This window comes from Panthera tigris, chromosome B3 (assembly GCF_018350195.1).
Source record: "Panthera tigris isolate Pti1 chromosome B3, P.tigris_Pti1_mat1.1, whole genome shotgun sequence".
NCBI lineage: Eukaryota > Metazoa > Chordata > Mammalia > Carnivora > Felidae > Panthera > Panthera tigris.
Genome location: NC_056665.1, coordinates 68,714,981 through 68,732,241, shown reverse-complemented (window position 1 = coordinate 68,732,241; position 17,261 = coordinate 68,714,981). Strand labels below are relative to the sequence as shown.

The 17,261-nt window shown below is 42.5% G+C and overlaps 1 protein-coding gene across 1 annotated transcript in view; it reads right to left on the bottom strand.

The window, feature by feature from the left end:
• Positions 1–17,261, bottom strand: part of RYR3 (ryanodine receptor 3) — a 524,192-nt gene that overhangs the window by 247,029 nt on the left and 259,902 nt on the right. The window contains exons 12-15 of the mRNA XM_042989263.1: positions 16,625–16,746; positions 5,821–5,989; positions 4,337–4,472; positions 1,323–1,418 (exon numbers count right to left, since the gene is read on the bottom strand). Of these exons, the coding sequence (XP_042845197.1) occupies positions 1,323–1,418; positions 4,337–4,472; positions 5,821–5,989; positions 16,625–16,746 (523 nt within the window). The remainder of the gene's footprint in view (positions 1–1,322; positions 1,419–4,336; positions 4,473–5,820; positions 5,990–16,624; positions 16,747–17,261) is intronic.

Below are 17,261 nucleotides of genomic sequence, written 5' to 3'. Positions count from 1 at the left end.
AGAAACCCATGGGGGAGGGGAAGGAAAAAAAAAAAAGAGGTTAGAGTGGGAGAGAGCCAAAGCATAAGAGACTCTTAAAAACTGAGAACAAACTGAGGGTTGATGGGGGGTGGGAGGGAGGGGAGGGTGGGTGATGGGTATTGAGGAGGGCACCTTTTGGGATGAGCACTGGGTGTTGTATGGAAACCAATTTGACAATAAATTTCATATATTAAATAAATAAATAAACAAACAAACAAACAAATAAATAAATAAAAGAAAATATTGTGAGTGTTCCTCGCCTAAGAGATTTTCTAGGAACCACCCCAGAAAGTATTTTCATTTTAGATGTACCGGTGTATCAAGCAAACTATAAACTCACTAAATAAAGTTTATCTTTGCCTCTTTACTCAGCACACTGGATGGTTTTCTCTGTGAAGGGAAGGCTTAAGAAACACTGACTGGTGCCCCTGCAACCTGGCACCTACAAGGGTAACACACCATGATGAAAATATAAGGGAAGTAGTTGGCCAGTATCTTTATTGGTTTTATTGAAAACACTCCCCTTGGTTCCGGTTTTCTCAAGGTTTTCATAAATTATTATGAAATGTAACATGGCCCATGGAGGAGGCACTGAAGAAAAAACAGGGGCTTGAGAATACATAGGTGTAGGTGGATAGACCTTAGGGGAGCCTTCCTTTGGCCTGTCCAAGTTCAGGCCACCTCTGGACAATGAAAACAGCCTCAAAACCTTTTAGCTTTCCAGAGAGGGGTCTGCAGCTGTCATGTTCTCTCATCGCTGAGGAAGCCAATGGTTGAGCTTCACAGCCCAGTTACTTAACTTACCAACAACAACCATTCTCTTGGCTCAAATTCTCTGTGAGTCATCAGGAAGCATTATAGATAGATGTCAAGGGTGACTTAGCGGGACGGAGGACCATCATTTCCTCCTATCCCATGTCATCCTTCAGTCTGCTTCTAACCACAACAGGATAAGCATGTTCAGAGAGGGTGTAGAAACCCAAGGAAAAAGAACTGCATGCAGCAGGTAGGAGACCACTGCCTGGGTGGGGGGCAATGAAAGGATCCAGGGGATGGAGATAAACACACAAAGTGAAAAGTGAAACAGAAAAGGAAATCACTGAAGTCTGGATTAGAGTGGTTAAATAAAGTCACAGCAACACCAGGAAGATTCAGGACCTTCTCTTTGTCGAAGTAATCACTTGAGGATTGCTTACACCTCAGTGGGAAAACAGAATTATTCAAAGATACAACTTTTATTTTTTTTTTTTTCCAGAAAGAAAAAACCCCACCTTCTTCAGTGGTTTCCTGTGAACACTTACCTGAGGAAGATTCTAGTCTATCCAATTTGCTGATTAGCCAATCAAGGTTATTAGAGAATTGAGCACAGTTGTTTCTGTTTCCACGAATGAGAGCAGCTGCAAATAAGGACACATTGGAACATGTAGGTTAAAGGGCAGGAGGATGGGCATAAGAACTTGGGTAACTGTTAAGCACAGCACCTGCTTAGCAACTGAAAGGAACTGTGTGTAACCATCTTCCCCTTCCAAGCCCTTTGATACAGTTGTTCCTATACTTAGCAAAGTGAAAATCTACCATTCACTCAACTATTCCAGAGAATCTATGTACCAAGCACCTGTCTACTTGCTGGGAACAGAGCGGTGGGAACACAGCAGCAGATACCTGCTTGGTTACTGGTTTAAGAACTCCATTCTTTGCACTGTCTTCTTAAACCCAGCTACAGAGTTGCTATTTTTCAATGCTAAAGGGAGGCATCCCAGTGAAACAGCTGGAAAGGTAGGTGAAACTAACATGCAAGGGTGCCTGGGTGGCTCAGTCCGTTGAGTGTCCGACTTCAGCTCAGGTCATGATCTCACCGTTGGTGAGTTTGAGCCCCGCCTTGGGCACTGTGCTGACAGCTCAGAGCCTGGAGCCTGCTTCGGATTTTGTGTCTCCCTCTCTCTCTGCCCCTCCCCTGCTCACTCTCTCTCTCAAAAAATAAACATTAAAAAAATATTTTAAAAACAAACGAACAGGCCAGTAACTGCAAAACAGGAAACTCTAAAATACCTAAAACACATCAGCATATGACGAGGGTTCCCAAAGTATGGTCTGTGGAGGCCAGAATGCTTCACCTGAGAACTTGTTAGAAATGCAAATTCTCTGGCCTTATCCCAGATCTAAGGATTCAGAAACTCTGGGGATGAGACTGTTTTAACCAGCCCTCCAGCTGATTCTGATGCCTGCTCCAACTTGAGAACCACTGGTAGAGAACATTGGTAAGGGTGGGAGAGAATATGCTGCCAGGAGATTTTCACCAAACTAGACCAAGCAACCTTCCCTCCACAGGCCTCTGCAATGAATCCACCTAAACCACTGGTCCCATGCTCTTCATGCTGTTGGTTTTCAAAGACAGGTTTCACAGATGCTTCAAAGATACCTGGATGAAGGAAAAGTCTTCCTGAGGACCTCTGCTTTGTACCTCCACAGTCAGAGGAGGGCTGGATTGAGTCTGACCCCCCAAACCACTTTCAGGTCTGCGCAGCAAAGGGGTTAAGCACAGGGTGCTGGAGTCAGGCGGCCTCACACCGTAATTCCTTCCCATACTACATGTATGACCTTGGGTACGTTACGACTTTGTGAGCATCAGTTTCTTCGGATTCATGACTAAACGGTTAACAGTGCCTATCCCTGAAGGTGTTGTTGGGCAGATCAAAAAGATATTCTACTGTTTGGCAGAAAAGCTCAATAACTGCTTGTTTTTGTATAATTGCTGTTGAGTTTGAGCATACCAGTAGAAAGTATGAGAGTTGGAAGGGACTTCACAACGTCACACAGAATGGTGGTAGTCCAATCAGCCTGACCCTCGACATCGAGAATGGGTCCAACCTGACGTTGCTGGTTCCCCTCTGGCCCGCTCAACTTTGTATGGACTTTCTCTAATGGGACATACACTTCTGAGCAAACCCCCAAATGCTGCCTTGTCACCATCTCCAAGCAACTACCGGTGGCTACCTTCCCATTCAGGCGGATACTGTCTTCCACTGCCTTCCTCCTGTAGCTTGCTGGCTGGGCCCTGTGGTGGCACTGGTTAGAGCAGGCCCCAGGACATCACCCCCACTGGTGTTGTGAGAGGAAAGGCTGGGCGCTGAACCTCCTTACTCCCCATCTTTGTCTCCCCTCCCCCCCCCACCCAAATGAAATAATGAACAGGCCAAAGTGGCAGGAATCACGACCAACCAACAAGAGGCCAGGGACAGGTCAGGGAGCTGAAAAGAGTGACTGTCCTTCAAGTGCAAGTGCCCGAGTCTAAAAGTGGAACGCACTGCAAACATATTCTAGTCTTGTTCCCTCATTTTATTTAAAAAAATTTTTTTAGGGGCCCCTGGGTGGGTCAGTCGGTTAAGCGGCCGCCTTCGGCTCAGGTCATGATCTCGCGGTCTGTGAGTTCAAGCCCCGCGTCGGGCTCTGTGCTGACAGCTCGGAGCCTGGGGCCTGCTTCAGATTCTGTGTCTCCCTCTCTCTGGCCTTCCCCTGTTCATGCTCTGTCTCTCTCGGTCTCAAAAATAAATAAAATGTTAAAAAAAAATTTTTAAATGTTTATTTACTTTTGAAGGAGAGAGAGACAGAGTGTGAGTGGGGAAGAGGCAGAAAGAGAGAGGGACACACAGAATCTGAAGCAGGCTCCGGGCTCTGAGCTGTCAGCACAGAGCCCGACGCAGGGCCTGAACTCACAAACCACAAGATCATGACCTGAGCTGAAGTCAGACACTTAACCGACTGAGCCACACAGATGCAACCCCTCATTTTAAAGAGGAAGGACTGGGGGCACCCGGGTGGCTCAGTCGGTTAAGTGTCTCTTCGTTTCTGGCTCACGTCATGATCTCACAGTTCCTAGGATTGAGCCCCAGGTCAGGTTCTGCACTGACAGCAAGCAGCCTGCTTGGGATTTTCTCCCTCCCTCTCTCCCTCCCATGTGCCTGTGTGCACATGTGTGTTCTCTCTCTCTGCCCCTCCCGTGCATGCGTGCTCTCTAAATAAATAAATAAACTATTAAAAAAAAATAAAGAGGAGGGACTGAGGTTCGGAGAGAGTAATGACCGTCAAAGGTTGTACAGGTAGTTTAGGCAGGGCTGATCACAATCCCCTTCCACTCGCTGCTGCCTTCTTGCTCTAAGTGTGGAAAGTACACTAAGTTGCTGGCGAACAGAATGAACAGTGCTGGGCTGGAATCAACCGGTTAACAAAAGGTGTCCAAGGAGTGAGGCCGGATCGGCGATCTTGCACAGACACCCTTGGAAATCCTCCCAGGGAGAGGCTCCAGGGGTGTGCTTACCCAGCAGTTTGTATAGCAGGCGCAGGATCTCTTTCCAAGCCATGCCACTCTCCTCCCTTGCAATTCCTGCAAAGTGCGCCACGCTGTTGTAGATGTTTAAGCGATCGATGCAGTTTAACACAAGGGCCAACATTCCCTGCGAAGGAGAGTGGGGGAAAGAGTGAAAGCCCCTGAGAAAGCAGGAGCCTTTTGTTCTTTTCCCTCCCACGTCATTCACCTTTTAAAGCTCGTAATGCTAATGTGCTAACAGACCTTCACGATCTTTTTTTCCCCCTAAAAACACAATGTACACATTCTTATGCCTCTGAGACACATGCGGCATCCATTTGGAGCATGAGTTAGCGGTTTCCTCGTGGCGGGTTTGCCCCCGTGTGATTATCTCAATCTAAGGACCTATCACAAGAGGGAGCGTGAATGACTCTCACAAAAGCTTGCTCTGTGTCTGGTAGGAAATGGTTCTGACTCACCCAGAAACAGCCCTACATATAGTTCTTATTTTCCTGTCAAATGTCAAGTGAGTTCAGGAAGTTCCATTCAGATGCACAAAGAAAACCAAGCTTGCTTCCTCCCTCTCCCCCTGGCAAAAGGGTAGGATTAAGAGACAATAAAATCAAAGTGGATTTTTAACTACTTTTCTTCTACATTACAATACTACGCTGCCCAGTGAAAACATCTGTGCCTAGTTGTTCTTAAAGACATACAGTTTCAGTATCCTTTCAGGCGTAATGTCCCCAAAGCCAGTCTGCTTCGATCAGAAGACTGAGCAGGGCCAGTCTTATATTCCAGGCCAATGACTTTGGAAATGCCTAAGGGATAAGCCCTGTCCCCAGGAATGGGGGCCCTTCAGGGGGGCGACCATGACCTCTTACTGTCAAATCATCACGTCAGTGTTCAAAGAAGGCATGTGACCTAAGGTCCCGCCTAACCAAGGACAGAGGCAGAACCCGAGCCAGAGCCCCCGCCAAGTCCCAGGTTTGTTTTTCCTTGCATCTAGGTCCCATCTCTGGTGACTCAGATGCTCAGGTTCTAAGTCAGACCTGGCTCTTTACTTGTTACCTTTCAAACCAGCTCTTCAGTCATTTCCAAAGTGGCAGAACCTGGCCATGTGTATTTTTTCAAACAGGTTTTCTAGGTAATTCTGACATCTTCCAAAATTTGGGAATCACAGCCAATGGCATGCTCTAATAGTTGAGATTTAGTAACAATAGATTTGGGATACACACATGCACTGTGGCAACAAAGCTCTCAAATACAGTTTGGTTTGAGTGTGCCAATGTGCACGGTTACAACGTACATTGGTAGTGTAACCCGGTGGGGTGGACAGGGAAGGTTGGCTTCTATTTAATCCTTTTCTTCCCAGCTTCCTTCCTTTCTTGTTCTTTCATAACTACGTGCATGCATGCACACAAGGCTCAAATGCAATCACAGGGATGTTTTAGCGGCGGACGCAAAGAGAATCGCGATGTTCAATTTTCTAGACTTACTTCTTCCTTGAAAAGATTCTGTCTGTTCTTAAGTGAGCGGAGCTTGTTCTGTTTGTCTTCGTGTTGCATCTCCTCCTCCGGGGGCTGGAAGTAGGCGATCAGGTCCTGTAAGGTCTGCAGGACCTCTTCTATCGGCAGGGTGATGGGGGCCGCCGTACGATTGTTTCCACTAAAGAACACAAGATGGACACGGACATGGACGTGGCTCAGACACGGGCCTTCAGGCAGCGTCCCTGACAAGCACCCGCCAGATCCTGGCTCTTACCTGCCCCACATGGGGCGCAGCGCACGGCTTCCTGCAGCAGTCACTCAGGGAATGACCACAAACTGGCGGTTGCCAACCAACAGACAACGGAAGAAAACGCCTGCTTCGATTTTCAGGCCATTTCATAAATAAAGGGAAATGACCTGTGGCCGTCTGCCACACTTTTTCATTTTTAAAAGTAAAAACAAATTTAAAAATCATAAACTTATTCACTCATGGTTGTTTGGAACTATCACAGATTCTTCTTGGAATAGGTTAAACATAGGGGCGGAAGGGCTTCTATCACTGGGTCTCTCCCTCCATCTGTATTTTTGTCTTCTCTCTCCATGTATCTCTCTTTCTGCACATTTTTCATGTCTCTGCATGTGTTTTTCTCTTATAGGTTTTATGCACGTGCACTCACACACCAGCTCCCCCTTCCTCATTTGTTATCTCCTTCGGACTTCCTCTGTGTGCGCTCTGTCCTCATTCTCAACAACCCCGCCCCCATCTTGTGACATCCTTCTCTCCTTCTCTCTGTCTTCATGTCCCTCTCCCTCCTCAGTGTTACCCTCCCCACCATCGCTCTTTCTCTGTTGTGATCCTTCTATCCTGAATCTGTGTTTCTGACTCTGTCATAATTTTTCAAAAAGTCTTGTTATTAAATCCTGTCAATGCAGAGAGACCACAAACCTCCACAGATGGCAAAATAAGCCCTCATTTTCCCATGTCCTTGGCAGGTACACTGGCGAGCCTTCTGGAAGGTAAAGGCTAAAAAAGAGGAAGGGGGAAATGGAGCCAGCCCCCGTGTAAATGCATCATGGCCCCAGGGGACTGAGAATTGGTGGAATGTATAAATAATGTCATGTCTTTTCCTTGGGTCAATTTCTAAGGACTTCTCCTTGAATTTACAGTGAACTTAGTTATATATTAACCTGGACACATGCTAAGAAAAGACTGTTATCTAGGCCTGAAGCAAAGGCTTAATAAGCCCTAAGAGCCCTCAGCTTATGAAGTGACAATTCCAATTTTGTACATAAAAATGACAAGTGTTGGGGTGCCTGGGTGTCTCAGTGGGCTAAGCATCTGACTTCAGCTCAGGTCATGATCTCATGGTTCATGGGTTCAAGCCCCACACTGGGCTCTACACTGACATCATGGAGCTTGGTTGGGATATTCTCTCTCTCTCTCTCTCTCTTCCCCGCCCCCCCCCCCCCCGCCTGCCACCCGCTGTCTCAAAACAAACAAACATAAAAAAAAATGACAAATGCATGCAGTAAGGACAGAACATCAGTGGATTACAGGCAGGGAGATCCTTCTCATGAGTGTGTGCTCTGGACCGTGGAGGTGCTCAAGGAATGCTAATGACTATCTGAGATATTATAGTATACCTGCTGTGAGGACATGAGGTGAAGGTTAGAGACTACAAAACCTAATTGGGAATGACTTCCCAGTTCTAGATTCAGAGAAAAATGAACATAGTCTCCCCAGTATGTTTGTTCCAGTTGCAGAGTCCCCTAGCCCCACCTGCCCCCCTTTATAAAAACATTTTAATTCTACTAGAAACAATGACACCAGTTCAGTAAAAAGTGTGTGATTAAAATAAAGATGAAAACATACAAGAGGTTTGCTGGCATTTTGTAGTTTGAAAGGGCAACTTACAGGGGTTGGGAAACCCAAGTTATAGTCAATGCCATGAACATGTGCTATCTGGAGTGCCTGCTTCTAAGCCTCTTGGGCTTTACTTTCCCCCTGGAAAATAGGAAAGGTACAATCTACTATTGCCAGGGTCCTTCTGGGTCTAATTTTTTCGGTGGGTTCTCAACGTTCGATTGCTTTATCTTGTCCTTTCGAGACACCTCAATATAATAGTCTTCCGCTGGACTAAGGCAGATCCCCCCCTTCCCTCAAAACAGAGCACATACCACATGCCTGGCAGTGGGGAAACAGACATGACCTCTGAATGGCTTCAGGGCGCTCATGTTCTACTCCAGAACCTTAGGGAGGAGGCCCAGATGTACCAAGAAGGGACATAGGGACAAGATGATGTCTCAATTCAGAACTAACTACAATGGTACCTACTTTATCCCAGCCATCTTTCACTCCCTACTTCAGCAACTGCCCCACTACCTTTTCAGATCTTTCCAAGGACTTCTTTTGTTTAATTCAAGTACAATCCCAGGGATTCTGAATATTTACCATACTATTACCATAACACAACTATTTATGTATTGTTTCGATCATAAGGTTAAACTCAGGACAGCTGGGCAATATCTTCTCGTCAGCAGGATTTCTGAGACTCCCTCACCCCTCACGTTGTTCATCTGTCCTATTGGACAGCTCCCAGCAACTGACCAGAGGATGATGAGACAGCACAAGCCAACGCCAACCTTTCTTCCTCATTGTTCTTTCTTTTTCCTTCCCTATTAATTTAACTTTAATGTGTTTTTTCCCAGAAGGCCACCCCCTGTCCTTCTGGCTTCCACTGTACACAGCATGTTCTGTTGGTTTCTCAAAAGAGACAGGAGAGGAGAAACTTACTCACAAATGATTTTTTATCCTTCATTTTCCAGCTCTTGAAAATTTCAAGTGCTATGGCTTTTGCAGCCCCCTTCGCTGCTGCATGGGTTTTTCAGTAGTCCTCCTTTCTTCCAAAAAAAAAAATCTTAGGGCTTGAAGAATCCAGAATGTCCCGCATTGAAGGGGAAACATCCAGAACAGCTGAGTGAGGAGCTCAGGAAATCCTCTCTCCCACAAAATAATGATAAACTTGGGGTAAATCATCTCAAACAATTGTTTTAGGACTCTGGAAATTGACCAAAGCCATACAATAAATTGAGACTGATCGACTGATTGACTGATTTATTAAATAATGAGCCTCAGTAAGAACAGTAGGAGTCTATGGTGTTTCAGTCTGAGGCTGTTTCCATGCTTTCTTCCAGCTTCAGACCAAAGAAGTTCTAACAAGGTGGGGTAGACAATGAGCAAGGCCACACATGTGCTCAGGAGGTACTGGAGAGGGACCTAGTTATCTACTCATCTCTGGCCGAATATGAGGTTTTGTACAAGCAGAAAGCAAAATCCAGGACAGACCTAAAACTGCCTGAACTCTGAATGTGTCATCTAGCCCACAAGCAGTTCCATCAGCAAATACTTGTAAGAAATATTTACAAGACAACCAGGCTTGCCTTCTAAGAAAGACTAAGGGAAGCCCTTCAGGCTGAAATAAAATGACACCAGACAGTAAGCAGAATCCACATCTAGGAATAAAGAGCACTGGTAAAGGCAATTGTGCAGGTAAATATAAAATATGGTATAAACATATTCATTTCTCTTTTGTTCTTATATTTTAAAAAACACAAATGGATAAGAAAATAATGATAAAACTGGGCTTATAACATATGGAGATGTAATATACATGATAATATTATCACAAGGAGGAGGAAAGTAATACTGGAGCAAAGTTGCTTTATTTTACTTAAGTTAGTATTAATCCGAGGTGGAGTGTTAGAAGCCCAAAACAGAGTGAGTTTCCTAGAGCAACCACTAGGAATATAACTCAAAAAAGTAGCCAAATAAAAACAAACAAACCAAAAAACCTTAAAGAAATTAAAATGGTAAACTAGAAAATATCTATGTAACACAAAAGAAGGCAATGAGAGGAAGAGAGGAAAAAAGAACACGAGATCTATAAAAATCAGCAAAATGGCAGGCATAAATCCAACAATTTGAATAACTACATTATCTATAAATGGAGTACACACACCAATAAAAGGAGGACACTTGTCAGAGCACATAAAAATAAAAATTCAGTGTATGCTCTCTATAAGACCACTTTATAGATTCAAAGATACAGGCTGCAAGTAAGAGGACTGAAGAACTTACACCATGCAAACAGTAACCATAATCTGCATATGAGGCATCTGGTGTGGCTCTACAAAACAGACTTGAAGATAAAAGATGTTCACAGAGAAAAAAGGGAAATGTTCTGTAACTATGGAAGAGTCAATTTATCAGGAAGATATACCTATTATAAACATATAACCACGTAACAACAGAGACCACAATGTATGAAGCAAAAGTTGAGAGAATTGAGGGAGAAACAGACAAGTCAACTTACCAGTGAGAAATTAAACACCCTATTCTCAGTTAATGTAACATCTTCTAATGGAACTGTATTAATGAAGGGCAAAAACCATATGATCATCTCAATAGACAAAGAAAAAAAGATTGTCAAAATCTAACTCATTCAAGATGAAAGAAACCTCTCAACAAACTAGGAATAAAAAGAGAACTTCCTCATCCCAATAAAGGGAATTTATAAAAACCCTACAGTTAACTTCATATTTAATAATCAAAGACTGAATGTTCTCCTGCTAAGATCAGGAACAAAACAAGGATGTCTGTTCCTTCCACTTTGATTTCACATCATAGTGGATGTTCTAGTCAGTGCAGTCATGAGGTGGTGGTGGGGGTGGGTGGGAAGAAAGGGCATCCATATTGGAAAGAAAAAAATAAAACTTTCTTCATTCACAGATGATATGACCCTTTATGTAGATAAAGCATGCGTGTGCACACACACACACATCCACCAGAATAATAATTTTCAATTAAGTCACAGGATATATGATGGATATTTTAAAAACTCAATTTCTATATGCCAGTATTATTTATGCAGTGAAAAATCTGAAAAGAAATTAAGAAAATAATTCCATTTGTAGTAGCATCAGAAATAAATACTTAGGGGGCACCTGGGTGGCTCAGTTGGTTAGGTGTCTGAGTACAGCTCATGTCATGATCTCATAGTTACGGAGTTCAAGCCCCACGTGGGGCTCTGCGCTGACAGTTCAGAGTCAGAAACCTGCTTTGGATTCTGTCTCCCTCTCTCTCTGCCCCTCCCCCACTCACACTCTGTGCCTCTCTGTCTCAAAAATAAATAAACATTAAAAAAAAATACTTAGGAACAAATTTTACAAAAGCAGCCCAAGACTTAAACACTGAAAACTGCAATACCTTGCTGAAAGGAATTCAAGAAAAATAAATGGAGAGACATTCTATGTTTATGAATCAAAAGCCTCAGGATAATTAAAAGTTCTCCCAAAATTGGTCTAAAGGTTCAAAGCATTCTCTATAAAAATACTGGCAGGCTGTTTTGCAAAAACTGACACCTTTGCCCTAAAATTTATATGGGAATTCAAAGGATTCAGAAGAGCCAATAGAATTTTGCAAAAAAGGTACAAAACTGGAGGATTCACTGTATCTGATTTCAATACTTACTACAAAGCTATGTTCATCATTTTGGCCAAATCACAGTTATGAAAGCCAGTGGAATAGAACTGAGGGTCCAAAAATAAACCCTTATATTTACGGTCACTTGACTTTTGACAAAGGTGCCAAGGCAATGTGATGGGGAAAGGATGGGTCTTGTCAGCAAATTGTACAGGGACAACGAGGTATCTACAGGATCCACTTAAAAAAATAAATTTCAATTCGTATTACCTCAGACCGTGTATAAAAATTGATCCAACATGCAACCTCGGCCTAAATATAAGAGCTAAAATTATATAACTTTCAGAAGAAAACACAGGAGAAAGTCTTGGTGACTCTGGGGACACCCAAAAGCACAGTCCAGAAAAAAAGTTATGTCATGTAGGACTTCACCAAAATTAAACCTTTTGTGCTTCAAAAGACATCATTAATAAAATGAGAAGAAAAGCCACAAACTAAGAGAAAATAGTTGCAAATCATGAATCAATAAAAAACATGCATCCGGAAGATACAAAAAACTGTCAAATGTCAGCATGAGGACAAACCACCCAACTAAAAAAATAGGCAAAAGCCCTGATTACATTTTACTAAAGAAGAGATAGGAATAAGCACATGAAAAGATGTTAAAAATCATTAGTCATTTTGGAAATGCAAATTAAAACCATAATGGGATACCACTTCATATCCACTAGAATATATACAATCAAAAGTCAGACAATAAGGATGTGGAGAAACTGGAACTTTATATATTTCTGTGTGGAGTGTCTAATGGTGTGTCTACTTTGGAAGGCACGTTTTCAGTTTCTTAAAAAATTGAACATACCTACATGTCCACTGATGGATGAATGGATAAACCAAATGTAGTATTTGCATACAACGTAATATTATTCAACCTTAAAAAGGAAAGAAATTCTAACATGCTACAATATGAGTGAATCTTGAAGACTTTGTTAAGTGAAATAAGCAAGGCATAAAAAGATAAATATTGTAGGATTCTAATTAAGTCAGTCAAATTCACAGGACGGTTGAATAATGGTTACCAGGAGCTGGAGTGGGGCGGGGGGGGGGGGGGGGGGGGGGCTACGGAGGGGGGAGGGGAAGGGAGGAAATGGGGAGGTTTTTTTCATGTTTATTCATTGTTGAGAGAGACAGAAACAGAGAGGGAGGGAGATCATGCACACAGGTTGGGGAAGGGCAGAAAGAGATGGAGACCCAGAATCCTAAGCAGGCTCCAGACTCAGAACTGTCAGCACTGAGCCTAATGTGGGGCTCGAACTCCCGAACTGCGAGATCACGATCTGAGCCAAAGTTGGATGCTTAACCAACTGATCCACGCAAGCGCCCCAGGGAGGTATTACTTAATGCATATGGAATTTCTGTTTGAAATGATGTAAAATTTCTGGAGACGGATGGCGGTAACTGTTGCACAACTATTTGAATTTAGTTAACATCACTAAATGGTATACTTAAAAATGGTTACAAAAGTAAATTCTATGCTTTGTATATTTTATCATAAAAATATTAAAATGTTTAAATGAGTTACATATGACTTTGCAATTCCATTTCCTGATATTTACCTAAGAAAAATTAAAATATATATCAAAAGACTTTTACACAAACATCCATGGAACCATTACTGATCATAAGCAAAAATAGAAAAAAATCCACTGTTCCTCAAAGGGCACACAGAAAGTGAGGTGCATCTGTACCTGTCTGTTCATCTCTCCCTATAGATAGATCTCTCTATACACACGTGTATGTATATACACAATCATACATATACATACGCAGACATTTATATGTGGATGTGTATTATGAGATACACATACACAGGAACACTCTTCAGCAATAAGAAGGAACAGAACACCCTTATGTACTACAATAGGGATGAACTTCAAAAATGTAATACTAAGGGAAAATCTGGATCCAAGGACCACATATTGTATACATTAACTTATAAATGTGTTAAATTGAGACCCAAACCAGATGACTGGTTGCCTAAGGCTGGGGGTGGGAACTGATATACACTGCAATGGGCATAAGCAATCTTTTGGGGGGACTGGAATGTTTTAAAAGTGAATTATGGTGATGGTTGCACAGCTCTGTAAACTTATTAAAATTCACTGAGTTGCATACTTAAAAGGATGAATTTTATGATATGTAAATTATAGCCCAATAAAGCTGCTTAAAAATAATTTTCCCACTGTCAGGTATGTAACTCCCACTGACTTTTTAAAGTAATAGCTTTATTAAAATATAATTCACATATTATACAATCATCTATTTAAAGGGTATAACTCGGTGGTTTAATGGTTTTTAGTGTATTTATAGAGTTTTGCAACCATGGCCTCAATCAATTGTAGAACTTTTTCATCAGCTTCGACCAAAACTCCACACCCGTCAGCAGTCACTCCCCTTGACCCTTACAACCAACTTAGCTCTAGGCAACCACTGATCTACTTTGTCTCCACAGAACTGCCTATTCTGGACATTTCGTATAAATGGACTCATACCACAAATAGCATGTATCAGTCCTTCATTCCTTTTTACAGACCAATAATATTCCATTGTACGGATATGCATAAGGCACATTTTATTTATCCATTCATCAGTTCGTCATTTGGGTTGTTTCCCCTTTTTGGCTATAATGAATAATGCTGTTTTGAACATCTGTGTCCAAGTTTTTCAGTAGACGTGCTTCATATATCTTAGGTATATACCCAGGAGTGAAACTGTTGGGTCACATGGTAACTCTATGTTTAACCTTTTAAGGAATTTCCAGACAGCATTCCAAAATGGCTTTAACATTTTACATTCCCACCAACAGTGTATGAAGGTTCCAATTTCTCTACATCCTGTCTCACACTTCTTATTAAGTCCTTTTAATTATAGTCATCCTTGTGAGAGCAAAGTGTTCTCTCACTGTGGTTTTGATTTGCATTTTCCTCCTGGCTAATGGCTCTGGCCATCTTTTCATATGCTTATTGGCCATTTGTGTATCTTCCTTGGAGAAATGTCTATTCAGATCTTTGCCCATTTGTAAATTGGCCCAATTGTCTTTTCAAGGTTGAGTTGTAAGAGTTCTTTATTCTAGATACAAATCCTTTATCAGATGTATGATTTGAAATATTCTTTCCCATTATGTAGGCTTTTTTCCCCCACTTTGTGGATGGTGCCCTTTGTAGTAAAGAAGTTTTTCATTTTGATAAAGTTTACATACTTTTTGTATGTATTGTTGCTTCGTATTTTCTATTTTGTTGCTTTTGTTTTTGGTGTCATATTGAAGAAACCATTGCCTAATCTAAGGTCATAAAAATTCAAGCCTTTGTTTGCTTCTCCCGGTATTTATGGTTTTAGGTCTTACAGTTAGGTCTTTGATTCATTCTGAATTAATTTTTGCATATCTATGAGGCAGGGGCCAGGGACTTTTAAGACAAACACAGGGGCAGGGTTTGAGAGAACCAAGAACCAAATAAAGCCATCCAACCTCTAGGGTCATGGTTCTGGTGACAGTCCAGACTACACAAAAAACTCTTGTTTGCACACAGCTATGTTTTCCTGCCTATACCAAGCTATTCATTCATATTATACCCTTTCTATGAAGAAGGGGAGGTGACACATAACATGGCACAGAAGGGAGGAACCACTTTGCTCAGGGATCACAGGAAACCAGTGGCAGGGCCACAAGCAGACAGAATGGCTGACTTGGAGGCCTCAGCTCCCTTTGGCGGTAGGAGTACCTAACTGTCTGCCTTCCTTTCTCTGCTTTAGTCATGGCGGGACCCCCTGAGTGGTACTGGGAACATGGCCAACCAACCAGAGGTTCTATTTCTCAGCCTCCCTGCAGCAAGGTATGGTCACATGACTAGTTTTAACTAGTAGAGTTCAAGAAAACGTGATCTATTTCTGGGTCCTATATTAAAAAAAAATCTCTTGCCCTCCGCCGCTTCCAATTTCTTCCCCCACACCCTCCATTCTTTTGGGTTTTTTTGGCAGTATGCAACCTGAGAAATGGTGCCAGCAAGCTTTTTTTTGATCATGTAGATGAAGAAAATATAGCAGGACAGTTGGTCTCAATGGTGTTGAATATTAGAATCACCTGGGGAGCTTCAGTCAAAAGCTAGAGGTGGAATCCCACCACAGAGATTCTAATCCAATTGGTATGAGATGCCACCTTGGCATCAGGGTGGTAAAAGCTCTCCAGAGAAATCTAGTATGTGGCCAAGGGTAAGACCTCTATTCCAGGGCAGTGGTTTGTAAACTTTATTATGCCTCAGCATCAACTGGAGGGCCTATCAAAACATGATTTTCTGGGGGTACCGCTTCCCAGGTGTCTGATTCAATACGTCTGGGGTGGAACCTGAGAATGTGCATTTTTAACAAGTCCCAGGTGATGCTGCTGTGCTGGGTCAGGGAGGCACTTTAAGAACCTGTAAATCTCAGGGCAGCAAGATAGAAGGAACCTGAGCCCCTGGAGCCAGACCTTGCCTAACCTATACTATTACTTAAAAGAGAAATAAGTGTATATCTTGAATTACAATGGCAGCTTAGCCTATATCCTAACTGACACACATTGCTTGGATCACATTATTCCAACAGGAAAAGTAAAGGCATAAAATTTTTTTCTTATTTCATGCAAATTCACACACACAATTTAAGCCCCCCTGGCTTTAGAGATATTCTCCTACAAAAAAAGGACAGTTTGGAACACTGCACTGTTTACAACAGAATCCATTTCTCATGGTAATTGGTGAACACAATCCACAGCGTTCTGCATTGGCAGCATTGTTTCGGCATCCAGGGGATTATGATCCAAGCAGGCAGTTCAGTTACTTTTCCCATTTACGTCTCAGCCATAGGTGGGTAACACAAGGCTTTCAATGCAAATCTACTTGGATCAAAAACCATAGCAACGATTCTGAATGATGTAGAAAGCTTTTCTCAATAGCACGGGAGGGTGTGGATCTGTTTCTCCCCTCTTCACACACTAATACCGAAGGGATTTAAAGTGCTTTGGCAGTCTTCACTTAATTTTCTGGAGGAGACCTTGGGTATTCATGACACCAACCTCAGTAACCAATGGGGCTCAAGCATCTGTTGGGCAGAGGGCGAAGGTGGTAGGAGGTCATGTGCTGGGAAATAAGATTCGGTCCCAAGCTCTCTGTGGTAAAACTCTTTGCTGGTGTTTAATAATTTCCTGAAAACTTCAAGTATTGAAAAGGGAGTGGGGGTAGGTAGGACTGGATGGCCACAGAGTAGAAACTCTCAGATAAAGGGAAGGAGCTTATGTACCTTACAAACTGGCTGAATAAGGCTGTCGTGTTCCGGATGATCCGAGCAGCCTGGGACTCCTCGCACTGGCATCTCTGCAGTGTTAGCCCGTCATCCATGTGGCCTTCCTGATGGAGTATGACCTACCCGCAGAGCAAAAGAACCAGGGCCGTTTATACGTGACTCCATAGCTGGACAGTCAACTTTTCTTGCAGTATTTATTTACCTCATCCCTTGTATTCCTTCCCCCCAACCAGGTTCCTCTGGGTCCATTTGAAAATGGGACATTAACAAAGTTATTTTGCCCATACTCCCTATTACTGACCTATGAATCATTCCTGAGACACAGTGCTTTGAGGAAAATAAAATTTTATGTGCTACTATGGTATGAGTTACAGTAAATTCCTTAGGACGGCCAATTTGAAAAGGTGAAAACACATTTTATAATAGATTTTTCTCTTGAAATCAACACAAAAACTTACCCTTGGAAACGGGAAAAGTCACTTTGTTCAGAGTCTTTTTGTCCAGAGATAAATTGAGGAAGAATAACAAGTTAGACAGAAAACTCTACTGGGTTAACAGATCCTCTACTGGGATCAGGCTCAGATTCCCCTCCTGAAGGATAGCTACAGTTGACTGTACAAATGGGGATGCAGCT